Source organism: Prinia subflava, chromosome 5 (genome assembly GCF_021018805.1).
Source record: "Prinia subflava isolate CZ2003 ecotype Zambia chromosome 5, Cam_Psub_1.2, whole genome shotgun sequence".
NCBI classification, from domain to species: Eukaryota; Metazoa; Chordata; class Aves; order Passeriformes; family Cisticolidae; genus Prinia; species Prinia subflava.
The window spans coordinates 6,462,667-6,481,388 of NC_086251.1; the positions used below are offsets into that span (position 1 = coordinate 6,462,667).

The 18,722-nt window shown below is 41.0% G+C and overlaps 2 protein-coding genes across 3 annotated transcripts in view; both read right to left on the reverse strand.

Moving 5' to 3' along the window:
• Positions 1-6,335, reverse strand: part of LOC134550939 (olfactory receptor 5B21-like) — a 31,841-nt gene extending 25,506 nt beyond the window's left edge. Inside the window, 2 exon segments of the mRNA XM_063397886.1 lie at positions 3,246-3,391; positions 6,073-6,335. The gene's annotated coding sequence lies outside the window, so the exon portion shown is untranslated.
• Positions 6,336-10,892: 4,557 nt separating this feature from the next.
• Positions 10,893-18,722, reverse strand: part of FAR1 (fatty acyl-CoA reductase 1) — a 33,745-nt gene continuing 25,915 nt past the window's right edge. For both annotated transcript variants that reach the window (XM_063397888.1, XM_063397889.1), the window contains exons 10-12: positions 17,187-17,316; positions 15,818-15,945; positions 10,893-13,860 (exon numbers count right to left, since the gene is read on the reverse strand). In XM_063397888.1, the coding sequence (XP_063253958.1) occupies positions 13,698-13,860; positions 15,818-15,945; positions 17,187-17,316 (421 nt within the window). In that variant the 3' untranslated portion in view covers positions 10,893-13,697. The remainder of the gene's footprint in view (positions 13,861-15,817; positions 15,946-17,186; positions 17,317-18,722) is intronic.

Here is an 18,722-nt window from a genome sequence, read left to right on the forward strand (position 1 = left end):
GGTCTCCATGGCTAAATCACAGATTTTCAGGACCTACAATCAAGTGCAATCAAGAGCAGGCTCGTAGCCCTCAGTTACTGGGAGATCAAGCCAGAAAGGAGGAGAGAAGAGTGAAGAAGCAGCATCCTCATCAAGCTATTTATGTTGTCCCAAAACTGTAGAAAGGTGGATTTAAACTCTTTAAGTTTGGGGTATTTCCAGCCTGAAATCAAGGGAGTGGGTTTGGGTTTGTACAAGACAGCAAGATAAACAGCTCCCACTTTTAAACCTGGAAATGGAGACACAGAGAACAAGAAAGACAGAGGGGGGAACTGCAGAAAAGTTAAAATCAGAACTCTGTCTTCTGCTCCTGACACTCCCAGAGCAATGTGAGAGTGTGGGAAGCGAAGGCAGCCCAAGCACAGAGAGCAAGCCATTCCAGGCCAAACAGGATAAATGGACAAGGATGGGGTATTCCCTTCATTTTCCATTAAAATACAGCCAGCAGCAGGATCCCCTGCACTGACATTCATCCTGCCAGTGGGATGCTGAGGGATACACCCACAGCCACCTGCCCTGGCAAAGGCAGGAGCGTTGTTCTGTCCCAGAACATCCATCAGAGGGCAGATCAGCACCAGCTCTGCACCCGGGTGGGTTATTAACATCCCATCCCTTGGTTTGGTAGCAGCCAAGCAGCAGGAAAAATCAGCAGGAATTGTTTTCCCTCTGTACTGCAAGACAAAACTCATTCAGACACAGGGAGGTGTTTAAAGCCACATCAAAAGGTTTGGCTCACGATCCTTTCAAGGCTCTGGAGAAATTAATTTCATTCTGTTTTCATGGTTGCAGAGAAAGCTTAAGGAGAACTGAGAAATCTGCAGAGTTCTCTAACCACAGTGAGGAACCACACGATGCACACCAGTGACACACAGCCAGCACAGCTCTCGCTGCAGAGTTTTTGCCTGGTTTTGCCCATTTTGTGGTCACTGAGGGTCCAAGGGGCAGGAATTTGCAAAGCCTTCCTGCCCCACAGCAAACCTGAGCAGGATTCACCCTGGCACCAGCACATGCACTGACACAAAGTCATCTGGGTTTAAGCTTTGGACAGCTCAGAATTCTGCAGCTGGATTCATATTCCTGTTTTTTCACTTCCATAACCAGACTCCTGCTCACCACTGCAGCCACCTGCAATACCTGCAGCCACAGGAGACTCAAGGCTCAGGTATTACCAGCAGTGAAACTCTGTTTTATTCCTTTAGGGAACAGATGTATCTACAGTAAATACCACAGCAGGAGGGGAGAGGGGAAGTAGAAAACTTTTGTCTTGAAATTAAGGGGATTCCTTGTTCCTGCAATGGTTGGTGTAGTTGTAAATAATGAGGAGGAAATGAAAGCTCTGCCTTAAAAAATACCCAGTACTTTGAATGTGCAAACATGACTGAAACCTTTGAAAGAACAATTGGGAAGGGAAGAGGCAAAAAGAGTGAAAGCAGAAAAGCCAAATGTACAAAAGCACCTCAAACCCCCTTTGTTTGTTTGTAAGTAACATGATCATGCAAGCTGTGAAGCAGAGTCAAGACAGCAGAAGAGTCTTAAAAGCGCAAGAAAATGGATTTAAAGGAGTTCCAGGGCTGATGTGAAACTGCAGAGGGTGGAAAACTGAAGGGTGCCACTGGTGGAGCCTCTTGAGCAATTCAGCCAAGAGCTGGAGGCCTCTGACCACGTCACAGAGCACCACAGAAACCACACCAGGCTCCAGGACAGGAAGGCTTCTGCCTTTCCTCAGCAGATGTGGGACATTCACACCAGCAGCAGCAGCTAAAACCACTGAATTCTGTATGAAACAACTGCAGTGGAGTCCTCCTAAGGGAGGCAGGCAGGTTTTAGTGCCAGCCCTCTCTGCTGAGGTCGCTCATTTCTGACATTGTGGCACGAGACTGGTCACCACCTTTATTCCTGGTTCAAAGACACGTGAATTCAATCAAGCCAGACACAGTGTTTATTTAAACTGGACAAGCTTTGCTCTTAATTTGATGTAAACAATTCAATTAAACCACCTACAAATTCAGTGCAAACCTCACGGCCGTGGGGGTTTGCCACAGGGTTGTGAGCAGCGCTGTGCTGATGGTGCAAGAGCTTTGGCCAGTCCTGAAAAATTAAATAAAGCAAAAAAAAAACCCCACCAGCCACACAACAAAGTAGACAGCAAATACTAACTCCCTGCAGAAAAAAAAAAAAAAGAAAACCCAGCTGAAACACCGTGAATAGCAGCGTTTCTTTCACAACTTTGTGCACAATGCAAACCTTTTTATGTGGGAAAGTGCCGTGTCAAGCCCTCAGAGCTGCAGGCCACAAATACTGCAGAATGCTGTGGTTCTGTGGCACTCTGTGCTGGTTCACATTGAATTAGCACACACCACTTTCTGCACTGGTCCTTGCTCTAATGTAATTTGTATGGGCTTCCATCACTGATTCATGCTTTAGGAACTCTGCTTTCTCTAGAGCAAGGGTCGGGGTAAACTGTAGGTTTTGGTATCTTTTAATGCCAACAAAAAGTAATGATAATATTAATAATAATATTAATATTATTATTATTATTAAAAATAATAATAATAGCCTCAGCACAGAAAGCTTGAGTTGGTATCTCTGTGTTTGACGTGGACAAGTGGAAATGGGGTAGGATAGGAAAACAGCACAGCAAACTTCAGTGAGGCACACCTTTACCTCCAGAGTAACCTACCAGGAAAAAAAAATTACACAAAATCACCAAGAAAACCAGATAAGCCACACTCCAATATTTCTACCTGCAATGTTAGAGATCCTCTGTGGGCTAAGGAGAGTCTTTGGCAATCTGAACTACTCCCAGGCAGCAGGAAAGCAAAGCAAAAGGTTCCTGCAGCTTCAGACCCTCTCTCAGCCTGCAGGAAGGATGCTGGAATTAGGACTGTGAGGAGTTAATGATTCAAGCAGTCTCCTATATTTTCTTTGCTGCAGGCAGGAGAGAAGCACACGAGGAAGGAATGGGAGAGAAGCACACGAGGAAGGAATGGGAGAGAAGCACATGAGGAAGGAATGGGAGAGAAGCACACGAGGAAGGAATGGGAGAGAAGCACATGAGGAAGGAATGGGAGAGAAGCACACGAGGAAGGAATGGGAGAGAAGCACATGAGGAAGGAATGGGAGAGAAGCACACGAGGAAGGAATGGGAGAGAAGCACACGAGGAAGGAATGGGAGAGAAGCACACGAGGAAGGAAGGGTTACTCACAAGGTGTGCTCAGGCTGCAGTGCCCCAAAGCCTCTCCCACGGGCCAGAATTCACCACTGGGCACAAGGAGATTCTGGTTACTGCCTGATTTTTCTGGGCTTTCACAGCTTTTGTCACTTGTGAGGCTCTGTCCAGCCAAGGTTCTCCTGCCCAGATGGAGTTAAATATAAAATTGACACACACAGAGCAACTGTCCAGACTTAACAAAAGTGGAAAAACCTCGACTAAAGATTTTGGGTGCACTTTGGCTTAAAACTTCTTAAACTTGGTTTTTTTTTTTAAGTTATACTCATTCATTCCTCACTCTGAAATCCCCAGTACAAGATTCTATTATTAAGTGATACAATTAAATAAACAAAACCAGGATTTCGTATCAATTAGCCTTGCATGAGTGGCCACTGCAAAGGTCAGAATAGCAGAAAGGCTGAAATAATTCAAAACAAGATAAACAAACAAACAAATCAATTCAGAACCCCTGAGATGCTGCTCCTCTGTTGCATATTTTACACATATTTTTGACTCTCTGGACACTCAAAAACTTCAGTATGTACAACTCCATCTAAGGAGCTACAGAGGAGTTATGAGAAGTTCAGCTGAGGGTTAATGATCCTGACTTTTTGGCCAAGCCAATGAGCCCAGAGGAAGCCCCATTTTGCCATAATTTGATTGCTGTTGGCACCCAAACATCCCAGCAAGCAGCGCAGACTTCACTCGTGCAAAATTCTCTCCTACAGAGAGCTTATGATTCTTGATGAAAAAAGTGCTGCTTTTAGAATTAAAGTTTAAATTAAATCATCTACTGCTGTGTAGCTTCAATTGGCCGACCTCAAATCCATCTGAGCTGGGTGGTTTGGCTGTTTAGACACTTTTTTCCTTTCAGGAAACTTCTCTTTAATCAGAACATTCCCCTTACCCATCAAAATGTGCAAGTTCAGTTTTCAGGAGCAGAGCAGGCAGCAGTCACCAACCACCAGCACTCTCTGCTTACCCAAAGGTCTGCCTGCAACAACAGCCCCGTGGGGAAACCTCCTCTTCTGGCTCATCCTCCCTTTTCAAATGAGTTGTCACTCCAAAAAAAAAAAAACAAACCCACACCAGAGCAACAGCATCTGCAATATTGTTATTAACAGGGTACCAGCACATTCCCTCGACCACTGCTTAGCTCTGCATTCCAGCTGGCTTTAAAAATTAACTCTAGAACACAGCTCCTACAGAGCTGTAGGAAAACTGAAAGGTTTGGGTTTTTTTTAATCCCCTCAAATGTGTGCAGTTCGAAGGTCCCAGGCTGCTGTCATTAACTGGCAGGAGGAAAGTGCCTTTCATGCAATGGAACTGAACCTGCTCTTACTTTCACCTCTCCATTTCTTGCTACCTGCTCAAGAGCACTTTTAAGCTCTGACACTGTCTCTCAGCAAGTTCATTTTTCAATTGTCAAACTTCCAACCCCAACAGGGAACAAACTACAGCCCACACCTCTTAATGCAGCCACAAAAATAGCTCTCATGGCACAGTTTTTGATTTTTCACACTCCTTACTACTCCTTTCTATTCACAAGTCAAGTGTCCTGGAGCAGAACTTACTGACAACACACGCTCTCTGTTAGTAACTAAACAAGCCCAGGACTTAAGGCTCCAAAGTACATTCAATCCACCTGTAAGGGTGAAATGGAGATGACAAACCTGCCGGCTCCTTGGAGCAGTGGAAATCCTCTTGTCCACCTTGCACTGCAACATTTAAGCTTTTGCCACAAAGCCACTGGAAAGCCACTCACATATTTGTGTGTGTACACGTATTTGCTGGCAGAACTTACACCCAAAAAAGAGAAAATCGTGTCATTCAGAGGGGATGGTTTTTATTTGGAAAGTTGGCACTATCATTTATTGTGCTACTTAATAATGAGATAGAAAATGTTTAATTTTCATACAGTTCAGCCTGGCTAAATATCACCATGTGGCATGTAGTCTGCAAAGTATCAAACTTCAGTGAATTTTAAAAGTATTGCCTGTATAGATTATTTACTCAAGTACTTTTAAAGCACAATACTGGTTCCAGGCACCACTTACAAACAGTCCCCTGAGGCAAGACTCTGCTTAAGAAGTTAATTACCAGGTAAGAGTGACCTGGGCTCTGGATCTCAGTTCCCAACAAACAACTAATCCTCAGTCATTCCTCTCCAAAGAAAAAGAAGTGAAAGAACAGCAGTGTCAGAAAATCTGCTCTGATAATGTTACAGTCTGAGTGCATATCAGGGGTAATTGCATGTCACTTCTTCAGAATACTGAATATCGCTTTTCTAGTCAGCTTAATAACACAGCTCAAAATGTTAGTGCAGTGAAATCCAAGCAGAGCCTACCAATTCACATCATGTGTATTTAAATTATTTTAGCCCAAAGACATCCCAGACAGTGGCCAGGAGTCTGTTGCTCAAAACCTGCAACACAATCAAATTTCACTTACAGCCTTTGTACCTTTCCTCTTCCCTCAGATAATTCATCTTGGCAGAACAGAATTCACCAGCCTGAGACATCACCCTGCAGCAATTTTACAGTTAACTAAAATCAATTCCTGCAGGAACAAAAACCAGTGTTTGCAATAACTTAGTAAAGTATTTACTCCCCAAACACGATCTCTAAGGCAGTTACAATTTCCACCCAAAAGAAAAGGACAGCAGTAGAAAGATTTTAAGAGCAGTGAGTCATCATCTACCTTCCCTTTTAACTTTTCATTTTCCACTCTTCTTTCAGCCAGGTGCAAACAACTACCAACAAGCCCTACAAGTTTTGTTTAACCCACATGTATAAAATCAGACACTTTTTTTATCACTTACCTGTTCTTTTTAAGCACAATTATTTCTTGCTATCAGAAGGCAGCAGGGCAGAAGGCTTTAGACAAATCTCAAGCAGTAACTTCTGCAGTAAGGCTGAAATGGTTCCTCCCATCTCCCACCTGCATTCTGTGTCCACCTCCACCTGTGTCTGACTTCCTCAGGGATCCTGTGGAACTGCTGCAGGGAACCAGTTTCTAGAAGGGTGACTGAGCAGCCATCAGCTCTCAGAACCCCAGGAATGAACCAGGAGACACCCTCAGTTTCAGCCCATTCTTTCAGCATCACTTGAGGCACAGCTGAACTCCCTGTTCTGCTCTGAAGCCCCAGGCATTCCCTGTGCAACACCTGTGTCTTTTGGCAGCACCACATGCTAATAATTACCTGTCCTAAACTCTCCCACTTGGATTTCTAAAAATAACCAGGTGATCTCAACATAGGAGCCGGCCAATGTGGCATAGGTGGGAAGAGGAATTAAGAGAAAGATGACCTGGATGAAAATTTCATGCTTTAAAGATTAGAATCATCCCTCGTGATGCAAGGCATCATCTTCACTTGTCATGTTTTAATAGCTCTGTGACAGCAAATGCAAAGAACATTTCAGTGTGGTGAGAACAGCCTCTCAGGATTATGCAGGGTGTTACTGGGAGTGTGCAGGTGACACTGGCTTTCCACTTCGGGTGTTTTTCTGCCTCTGAAGTGCCAGAGGAGATGGCTCTTTCAGCCAGGTTATCCTACCATGCCACCACACTGCCAGCTTAACCCCAAAAGATGCCTGCCATAAAAAGGTTCATTGCTCAACCTGCATGCCAGGCACCTGCAAAGCTCCCACAAGTGAAATGAGAATCTTTTTCCAAATTGTTCATTCAGCTTCCATGACAGCAACCCTGATCACTGCTGGCTCCCAGGATAAGAACATTTCAACAAGACAGGAAACAAAACCTCCAAGTTTCCACCAGAATGACTAAAGTGACAAGAGTCTGAAACAAAGAAAAAAAAGAAGTGCCAAGGAGAACTGGCAGATGTTTTTGCACTTGGTTAAAAAAAAGTTCATTTCTAATTAGAAGATATTTGATAGGTGTTAGGGCAACCTTTAAAGAAAAAGCAGCAACTGCTTCCATATTCTGAGTCTCTGAGTTTTCAGAGCATTTTTCTTCTTACCAAGCCATATTAAAAATACTTTAGTTCATTAATTCAGACATAACTAATATTTTCTATCAACAGATTAACTCCTATCAGTATTTTCCCTACAGTCATAGCAGAGACTGATAAAACAGAGATCACTTAACATTTGAAAACATGAAACTGTTCTGTCTCTCTAACCAGAGGACTGCTATAAAAAAAAGCCTTCACAGGATACTATTGGAGTAGAATTCCCTGCAATATCTTCAGCCACTCAATGTCCCAGAGAATTCTGAGTCCCATTTCCTGCTCTTTGAACTCCTACACAGGTGCTAAGCACCCACTGGCCCTGAAATGCAGAAACCACAGGGAATGCAGGAAGCAGCAAAGCAGCAGCTGATCTAGCCAGAAGGTGACTGGCTGGGCTAAGTGCAGCACATTCCTATTAAAAATGGATAGACTTGGTTTTCAATTAGAGTGGCAAAGAGTGGGAGTTACCTTGTGTGCTTTCATTTCCAAATCAAATATTTATCAGAGGAAAACCACAGGTGTCACTGACAAGGAGAGATTAGCTGTGACTTAAAACCACACACCTGGATTGAAAAGTGGTGAAACATGCTCTGCTTACTAAATAACCTTAAAAATGCATGTGGTGGCCCAGGCAAATTAGAAGCCTTTCATTTGTTTCCAAGAAGTAGAATTTAATAGTATTAAAACTCTAAAGTGGCATTTTTCCCACAGTGCCTGGCATTAATGAAGTTTTTGCAGCTGAGAGCCTCCAACCTTTGTGTCTCAAGTCAGCTGAGTGGGTGGCAAGAGCAGAGGCACCAGTGGCAGCACCTGGGGTGGGGAAGGAAAACAAAGGAGGCGAGAGTTTTGAAGAGTTAGTTTGCTCAGTGCAATCTAACACTCCACAAAATGCTCCAGTACCAGAACTTACTGCAGCATATTTAAATTCAGAGCTCAGGTCTTCCTTTTTAAAAAAGCTTCTTCAGCAAGGGCACATGGAACCCAAGCTGGAACGTGGAAGCTGCCAAGAACATGGGAACTGTTGCAAAGCAACACAGAGGAAAAAGGTAATTATTGTGAGTCCTATATTAGAGCTGCCCTCAAGTTCACTTGAATCCTTCCCCTAGTTACTAGGCACAAGATTCTGAACCTACAAGCTGTGTATATCATGCAACAAATAGCAGGTTTCTGACCTAAATTAGGAGAGCCTTTATGAAACAGGAAGGGTAAGATGGATTTGAAAGATGGAGGCAAACAAGAACCCAACCAGTCTCTCTCAAAGTAAAAGTGATTTCACAGTTGGAGAATACATGAGAACAAATATTAGCCAGATTCAGCCTCCTTCTCCCTTAATTCAACCATTTCCTTTTGTTTCCACAGGTCTCTCTTTCCCACCCCACAATGTGACTGCTTTTGCAAAGTCTCTGCTTATTTTAAGCATTTGCCTTATGATTCTGAATCATACTGAGAAAGCTGTATACTACTAGAGGAAATCAAGTTCCCTAGCTTTAGATTCTTGAATTCCACCCAAGTAGGTGCCTAAAACAGCAAGCATAACTATTTGTGTCCTGGACATCCAGTTCTGGGATAATTTCATCAGGAATGAAGGAAGAAAGGATGAGCGACTGAGTTTCATAAAGACAAAAATAATTCAATTACATGATGCCACTTGAATGTGGATTAAGGCTGCCACACAAAAGTTAATCCTGTCTAGGTACTGAATCCTTTTCACTGAGGTGGCAAATCTGATGTTTGTTAATGAAAACAAGAATAGCACAGCCCCTTTCTGCTGCTGGTGGGCTGGACTGCTGTTTCTGCACAAAGGACACAGCAGAAACTCCTGTCATAAGGAGTAAGGGCAATTTAAGATTTAATGCTCATTCTACACCCCAGAACATTGTAGCCAAGTGGTGGTTTTAATTTTTTTAACTTCTAAGGATCTACGGCAAGTTTCCTTTTTTCCATATGCTCATTAGAGGCAAAAGAGGCCTTGCTTCTCCATGAATTTTCCAAAAGTGAGAGTAGCTACAGAATCACAATCCTCAAAGGTATAACAGTTCAATTAGAATGACATTAAAGGCTTATGGTAACAATCCCAACACTTGAGGTTAATGGCTGTAAATGAATCAAGAATTTTAGAAGTCCCATTCACCCTACCTAGGGCTCTGAGCATCCCAGTGCATTAATGTGTTGGAACTTGTGCTTTCACCAATTAGTCACGGTTCCTCCCGCTTCCGGTAGCAGGAATAAAAGCTGCTCAGAGCTGTCATTGTTCCACATCCCAGAAGAGACAGTTGCATAATTACTAATTACCTATCAGTGAGTCACAATAGCTGTGGAGCGGGGAAAGCCAAAGCTCCTGCGCCGAAGAGAAGCACTGAGATAACACGAAGGAGAAAAGCATTTATAAATATCTTGGAAGTGGAAGCGGGGTTAAATTTAGTTCGAGATGGCAGAGCAGCAGCTCGGTTACACAACCTTTAACTCCAAGAGCTCTGCAGGCAGGAAGGAGGCCAGAGCTGCCTGAGGGGCTGAGCAGTGCTCCACAAGAGAGGAAGGAGACCTGGAACTGAAAGTGGTGAGACCCCTCAACCTGCACTTCTCAATTTATGATGGCACAGCTCGTCTTGAAAATAGGAGCTGACAATTCCCATCAGCGCCACTGTTTCTGGAGATTTACTCAAACACACACAAAAACTGCACAGGCTTCAGCACAAAGAGATTGACAAACAAAAATACACCTAAACACATTTCCTCAGAGCAGGGATTCTTTGGTGGCTTTTCTTCATTTCTGTTTTCAGGTCTGCTCAACAGGCTGGGAAATGGGTACAAATACCTCCCAGCTCGGTGCTTCTCAATCTAAGTTACCTTTACAAAATCTGTTTTTTCCTTCTCAACAAACATGGGATTTAATATTCCACTATGAAGAAAGGGCAAAATGTTCAACAGCACAAAACACGGGACAGCATCTGAAAACCTTTTTGCTCTTTGCTTCCAAGTTTGAATTTCAGACCAATAAAAACCATCTCGGTTGGGTTTTTTAGTCTTAAAGGAAGGGCTAAGCTTAAAGCTGGCAGACCCCAAACCACAGCTTGCAGATCTTTAGGATTGTATTCTTGACAGAAAATAGGAGGAATCTGTGAAAACAGAATATTCCAAGACATAAAGGTTAAAACCCAAAAACCCACAGCATTTTGGTGATGCACTTACTTAATGCTACCTTTCCCTCCCTCACCATGAAATGCAGATGCCAAAAATAACTGCAGTTGCTTGAAATGTTAATCTTAAAGCTTCTGCAAAACCATAATACCTTTTATAATCCATATGAAAATGCAGATTGGTCCATACTATTTAAATAAACTTGAAACTAATAGTACAAATTAGCAAGCAATGACAATTACACACAAAAAAGTCACCGTGACCAAGGATACCTCACCCTGTGTTCTGGTTTCAGCTCATGAAGATTCAGATTCTGAGGTTTTGGTGGGTTTCCTGGGGTCTATGTTTTGGTTTGTGATTGAAGTTTTTCTTTTTTGCTTTTTTTAAAATGCACATTAGTCAATAACTTGATTTTCACAGTTTCTCACAAAGGAAAAGAGCACGTTCATGTATATTAAGATGACATTTAAATTATCCAGGTATTTTCCACAAGTGACACTAAACAACATAAAAAAATACAATGAACACTGTAACACTTTCAAGGGATTTGTTTATTTTTGGTTTACAAACAAAGGCACCCAATATTTCTGTTTATGTCTTATAAAAGCTCACAGATGTAGCATTTGTTTCCAAACGTCTGTTCCTACAGCAGAGAAAAACATTACAGGAAAATGTAATTTTTTTCCTGGTCCCCAATTTAAATACCAGTAACAGTTCAGTGATAAGGGTGTTTCAGTCTGTTCCTCTTCCTATTCACCAGCTGATACCCCTCCTGTAACTTGCCAGTCAAAACACTGAGTCTGCCTTGGTGGACCAAAATCCAGTTCCAGTCTATTTCTGACCAACATCCTTTATTCATGTGCAGTCACTGGTGTGAAGAACTGCAGGAGGACAGGGCTCCCACAGGGAATAAACCCAACAGTTCCAGGCAGAATTTCCCAGACTGACCACAGCAAGTGCCAAGACCAGCAGAATAAATGTGATACTGAATCTACTGTCAGGTCAACAGAATGACTGATGAATTGGTGTAAAATACCATCAGGGCACAGAACAACAGTCTCCCAAGAGGGGAAAAAATGGGTTTCTAAATTGGCAAGTGTTTAATGTAGAGGTTCAATAAGCTTAGGCTTTAAGTAATCCCTCTCTTTGTTATTTATCCAGAAAGACTAAATTTCTAAGCATTGACTTGGATCAGAAGTAATTGGTGCATTGGCTTCATAGTTTATCTCAGTATTAACAAATCAACGTTAGAAGTATCATGTTATAATGTTCATATATTATGTTTATAGTCAGAAACAACCCAAATTGCTAAGGGGATTGTTTCACAGAATAACTTTCAGAGTATGATGTACTTATCTTTAGCAAACCTCAGCCACGTGCCAACATGGGACAAGGGGTGTCACTGGACAGGAGGCCCCTCTAAATAAAATCTATAATTCAGGAATGCTTAAGCATACTTTCAGGTCTAGTGAGATACTTGGGGAGGCAGCTAAAAATGTCATATACCTACTGTATCTGGTAAAGTGTAACATCTCCAAGCACAGAAGCCTTAATTGATTTCAGCCACAGTCAGAGATCTCTCACACAAGGTGTGGTCCTAGACCATTTAGGCTTTTCATCACTAGCTTTATATATACACCAGTAATTTTAAAAAGAAATTACAGCTTCACTACTTACTACAGAATATTTAGCTTCAACAAGGAAGCCATTACATTTTCAAAATGAGATATACACCTGCAGGAAAGGTGTTCTCTTTAAAGTAAAAGTTTTTAGAAGAATAGCAAAATAAGTTCTTTACAAATTTATTTCAATAGGACAAAAAATTACCAAGGGCAAGTATAATGTAGTTCTTGTGTAATTAAGTCATTATTTGCCTTTCCAGGCAGATTCAAGAACAAATTGATCAGTATAAACTGATTTGAATGAACAAACACTGGGCAAGGGTGCTGGTCAGTGCATGAATTAGAGGAACACTACAGTGCTCTCAAATCTGTGCAACCAAAATTTAAAGGGATCTTCATGTATTGCCTTGGATTAAAGAAACAAGCATTCAGTCTTTTCTAACAACTTGCCATTTTCACAAATGCCTTCCCTACTGAAACAAAGTAACATGCAGAAAAACCCCCAGATTTCTTCAGGTTTAAACTTAATAATTTAAGTTAAAAGATAGCTGGAAGAACTGTTAACATCTATTCATTTTGGAGCAAGGTGCATGTTACTCTGCTTGCCCAGTGAAATGAGGTTTTACTAGAACAGGGATGAGAAAGTGTGCCTGTACATTGGAGTTGTCCATGCATCAAATTTAACAGCTCAGAGATTTAAAAAAAAAATCATTAACTCTTGAAGTATTTGCTAAGATTGCTTACAACTGGAAAACAGGTGTAACTCTTAAAGAAAGTCTACAGTTTGTCCAGCTACTACTACCAGCAATATAAATAGCAACCAAGCATAATAAATTCATTTTCATTACATTTACCCTTTGCAGACAGAAGTGCTGGCTCTGTGTGCTCAACAACAACAAAAAAATCATTGAAAAGAAGACAGTCAATGACTTTATTTACCCCTCTCTGGGTAACACCTCCTTTTATCTGCTCAATGCAAGGATCAATTCTGCTTTCAGAGTAGCAAATTGTTCATGCCGACACAAATGCAAGTTGGACACAGTCAGGTTCAAGCACAGAACCGAATCACAAAAGTGCATTCTGAAGCCCAGATATACAAAAGGCCTTTCAGTAAGTAAGGAAGGTTGGTTCATTTTTAAATTTCTTTTAAAGCAAAGGAGGCACCATCATTGCATCCCTACTTTGAGGGGAAGGGAAGAAGTGGCAAAACCTAATGACAAATTACAAAACTTCTCAATTATTTTATTTCAGGAGATCCAGAGTCACTTGTACACTTTTGCAACTTGCAAAACCCTTTTAATTTAGAAGAATTTCCAATAAATAAGTCTACAGCAACTACTATCTACTATGCCAATATTTATCTTGCTCAATGTGGAATAAAACTTAATAGAAAAAAAATCAGGTTAAGGCAGATTCCAATCAAACACGTTCCGAATTGCACAGTTATGTTGGTCAGTGGTCTAATATGTCTTCTCCAGGTCAAAGAGTTAAAGTTATCTAAAAGCTTTTCTAAGCCAATTCAGTGTGGCACTTGCCTTTTTCTTTGCTCCATTTCCAGGAAGATACACAGCTAACGTTACAAATACCAGACCGGTTATTTCGCACTTCAATTAAAAATGAAATTATGCTTCACGAAACGTGAGATGACTACATGTTACAGGGTTTGTGCAGTTAGACCACCATATGCATAGATGTCCTAATGCTAAATTCTCTTCCTCAGTATCTCATTGTACTGGAGGCTCTGAAGTAGGAGAGGAACTTGTAGCACAGACTAACCACAAAGTACCAGATGTTTCTTGCCATTTGTGACCTTGCGATGAAGATACGCCAGATCAGGATCACGAGAATCGTGTTGAAGCCGTAGCGAATGTTCCTTAACCTGGGGAAAAACAAAAGCAATCACCAAGGGCCGATGTACAAAGAGTCTGAAGAAAAAAGAACATTCTAAAAATTCACTTCTGGTGTAGAACACAATTTGTTTATTCATCTCAAGATACATTATGAGTAATGACAAGAGTAACAAATAGAGAAGGTTTTTCACTGCTGAAAAGCAGAATGAAAAACCAAGGAGCAGAGTCAGCCCTGTTGCTCACCACATGCACTTAACTTACCTAGAGAAGGCTGCCAACCAAACAGTGTTTAACACTCTGAACTTCCCCTCTCCCCACCATGTGTTTAAAACTTCTTAAACATGTAGAAGTAACTCCATCTGCCACTGATAACAATAACAAGAAAAAAACCCAAACCACCCCATCGTAAGAACTCAGATTTTCCAAAACCCAAACCACCCCATCGTAAGAACTCAGATTTTCCAGAAATTTCCAGCCAAGGAACCCTCTTCATTGCAATTTTAAACTCCTTCCTTCTCAAGGAACTGCATTTCAAGTGAAGGATAAACTAAGTGACCTTTTAGACCAACTGTGCTTTATAGCAATCTTCTTGCATGTAGAGATGGAAGCTTCAAGAAAAACAGCAACCAAAATTTGCTCACATTTCTTAGAAACAGAGCAACCTCTTTGGCTCAGTAGATCATGACAATTTATACTTTAAAGGTAGATCTTTTAGAGAAGTACAGCCTTTATCTTGTTTACAGGTAATGCTGGGTTCCTTTACAAATCTTACTTGCAGAGAAAAACAGTTTAAATGTGTGTGTTACAAAAGCAACAATTTTCCACTTGAGGAACAAATCTACCCAGTGTTCCTGAGAGAAAAATGTCCCCTGGGCTGCCAAATCTGGTTAATACTAAAGCAGTGGACTCCAGATTAAACTTAAGAATAGATGGCAACAAAAGAGACCAAATTAATACCTCAGAGTAAATTTAAGTCAGAATCTAAACCTTTTGCTGAACAACCCACTCACAAATTTTAGAGCTGGGGCAACCAGAGGCTGCTGCAGTACAAGATTATTTCTCGTGTCATTTTCACGATGATCCTTTGCACAAAGAACAGCAACTATGTAATTTCTATGCACTTTTTAATGGCATCTAAATAGAAACTAACAAAACCCACCCAAACAAAAGAACCCAGAAGGAACACTTGTTTAGCTATTTCCACAGTTATCACAGATACTATCTTTCAGAAATGTATTTATTGTTTTAACATATACCAACTCCCTCCACAGCTGCAAATCCTTGTCTTTAGAATGACAACACAAGTCACGACCTGGATTGTTCTTTTGTGTGCAATATCAGGATTGCAGACATGATGTAGCATTGCAGAGCTACATTTTAAGAGCATTTCACTCTTAAATGAGACAAATCAGGAAGTCTACAGCTGCCTTGATGAATCAGCCAAAAACAAAACAAGGGTAACTGTGCTAATAAAATTCTGGACAGTACCAATCCATCCAAAAGGCAGGAATTAAGGCACAGAGAAAAGGCTAAAGGAGATCATCCTACAGCACCAACACCAAAGTGTCCTGCTCTGAAGTGCAGAGTCTCTGCCTGATTATTCACCTGCCTCCAAAGGTCACATTCCCAGAACAGCTATTGTTCCATTAAACCTCACAAAGAAGCCATTCTGACCTGTGTAGCCATGTACCTTTGACCTTCCAAAAGGTCCTAGGGTAAAATCAAAAACCTGGATTACAGTATCCACACCAGTAATCCCAGACTGACACTGTAACTATTAATTCTGGCAGCAACTCAGGAGCAACAAATTTACTTTAGAAAGTGCTTCAGACCACTGGACTGGAACAGAAGAATTGTGGAGAACCTCAGCAGTTGCTACTAAGAACAATTAAATCATTACATGGAAAAGCAAAATTGAACAAATGCAGGGCACAGAAAACATAAAATTATACCTAAAATAAATAAATAAAAAAAGATTATACTTACTTATTTAAGTGTTTCCTAGCTGCAGGAAGGCCTGACATTTCTTCATTCAGCACGTATTTCTTCGTTCCCAGGCAGTAATTTTCCATATATTCTGCCCAGTGTAGTTGTCGAACATCAAAATTAAATGTCTGCGTAAGAGCAAAGTTTTCACTGTTAGTTGCCTAAAAATTCACCTATACATAATTCAAATGAAAATAAATGTCTTTATTCCAGATTAATCCGATTTGCTTTTGACACAAAAAAGTCATCCTTAATCCTAGAAACAGTCCAGATTTAGGTTCCATTCACCAGCTTCTGACATCATCTCTTCCAAATTTCAATCACTTCATGCCTAATTTTCCCTCCTCAGCAGTAATACTCTTCTCTCCACTTCTCAGTTTTCCCATTTCAACTGTCTGCAAGGAATTCCATTCCAAAAATAACTATATTCTAGTATGTTATTTATTTTGCAGCAACTAAATAATTCTAATATGCCCTAAAATAAACACTGCTCTGTGCCAACTTCACTGTTTGGTGAGTGCAGGGTTCTGTTAGCTGTGCTTAGAGTTGTACAGTTATATTTTAAATACAACCATCTGAGTGCCTTCTGCAGGAGAGATGATCACTATGATGAATTTGATACACAAGTATTTAAGTGATGTATTGATTTCCTCATCTCAAGATTCTACAGTAACAACGATTAAATCCCAACCAAATGCAGCAATTTGAAAACACTAACAGTTCAAAGCTCTGGTGTCTGGCATTTTGATTTTCAGATTTTTCCTGAACTCAATTTGCTAGGAGGAGGCAAGAGGACAGGAAGGGGTGCAAATACCATCCACACAAAAATCATCAAAAGCTATTTTATTTCCTACTTTTAGACAGCTTATTTAGAAATTTGGCAGCTTTTCTGGAATGTAACTACTGAACTGATTCTGGAAAACACTTCAGTAGCAAAGACAACCTAAGAATGACAAAGCTGTTCCAAGTGCATTAGGGAATCTGAGTTTCTAGAACTGTAACTGGTTATTTTTATTCTGCTAAATATTAACTAACAAAGTCATAGCAGAAGGGAAATTTAAATTCAATTGGGACACCTGAGCCATTGTTGGTGGAGGACATACGGAAAATTGGGAGTTAAGTTAAACCTTGGAAGAAATAACTTTTCTTTCTCCCTCAACAGACTGTCATCCTTGATTCCCTTCTCCCTGCCCTCTCTCATCTCTTCATGTCACTGGTGTGGCTTGTCACACAGCCCTGACACATCTGAAAGGATCTCCCAGGAACCTGCAGTGCTGAGCTGCACATCAGATCAGGTCCTTATTCCACCTTGAACTGCTGAGCTGCCACCCCGTCCCAGTCTCCATGGCCACAGCCCACAGCCACTTGCCTTTTTGTCTTCAGGGGTTAGCTGGTTCATCAGCATAGTCATGTTCTCAGTGTTCCAGGTCCAAGAATTGCTTGTAAAGTACTCTAAAAACATCATGGACTTATGAAGACGTGTTATTGTCTTCATCATCCTGCAGTCCCAGGCATGGAATGGACAGGTCACAGGGGTAAAGATTAGTTCAAACAAGTGAAATAGTAAGATTTTTTACCCTCCAACCCCCTACCCCATCTCAACAAATCCCATCTTGCTCTGTACCTAAAGCATATTATATTACATCAATAGGATATTTCTGCATAGTATTGTAGTGAACTTTGACTGTCCAATCTCTGCATAGAAGCAGAAATTATCACAGTCCTTTTCTTCCTAATCCTACTTCCCAGTGCAATTGCAAATTAGCATTTCTTCTCTTTTATTAGGGAGAAGAATATGTTGACTTCTGTTGGTAACTCCTAGTTTGGGACAGGGAGATGGAAGCCCTTTCCCTTCAGCACACTGGAATATTTAGCTGTACTCAGGAGTCTCACTTGACAGAAGTCTCAAATTGCACAGAGCAGAAGGTCTGTACAGGACCTCCCCTTAAACAAGGGAGGAAGTTGCCCTGATCTTCCTGCCCATTGTGCAAGACCAGATCTCTGTAACAGAACAGAGGTTTGCATTATGGTTACTAAGAGATCAAGGCTTAAAACCACAGGCAGCAAAGGGCAGGATAATATTTAAGGGCACAGACAGATCACAGCAGATCGTGTTCTACACTACTTCAAAATATGCAGAAATACCTCCCATCATCCTTTGTTATGCAGAGGAAGAAACTCTAAAAAACGATCACTTGAATACAGAGAAATTATGTTATAAGGATCAATTTGGGCAAGTTTCTCTTTGATCATACCATCTGAAGTGGCCCAAAAAAAGAGTATGAGTCATCCAGGCTCTCAGATGCAAAGCTTCCACATTTATGACAAGCAAATTGTTTCAAGTGTCTCAGTGCTAGAGATGGCCACTCAATTTTAATAAGTGCTAACTAGTACCACATGGCCTAATGCTATTAAATCCCTGCTTTGGGTGCTCAAGGTATTTTCATCTTACAGAAACTGAAAACTGCTTCCAATTTGATCCTTATAGCAGGACACTGATCATTTCAAGCACAATGGTAAGGGGGGAGGCAAAGAAAGCAGAACCCAGTACTAACAGGAAATGGCTTTCTGAAGGTAAATTTTGCCAACAAAGATTATAGAGGCAATAAAAACAAACTTATTTTTCTCTGAAAGCTGCCTTAGTGCATTTGTACTTGTTGAAGGGATATAGCACATTGTCCCAGAAACTCTTCTGAAGAAAGTATTTTGCATTGCATTAGTGTCCCTTACTGTCACTAGCAGCTGGCATCTCAGTCTCTAAAACACTAAAATTTCCTCTTTTTCTTCTCATGGAACGGAACAGCACAAACCACAGAGACCACTGAAAAATGTCATCTCTAAAGCACAAAAAGTACAAGTATTTTTTTAAGCTTCAGAGGAATGTGTCTACTAATTCAGAACTGAC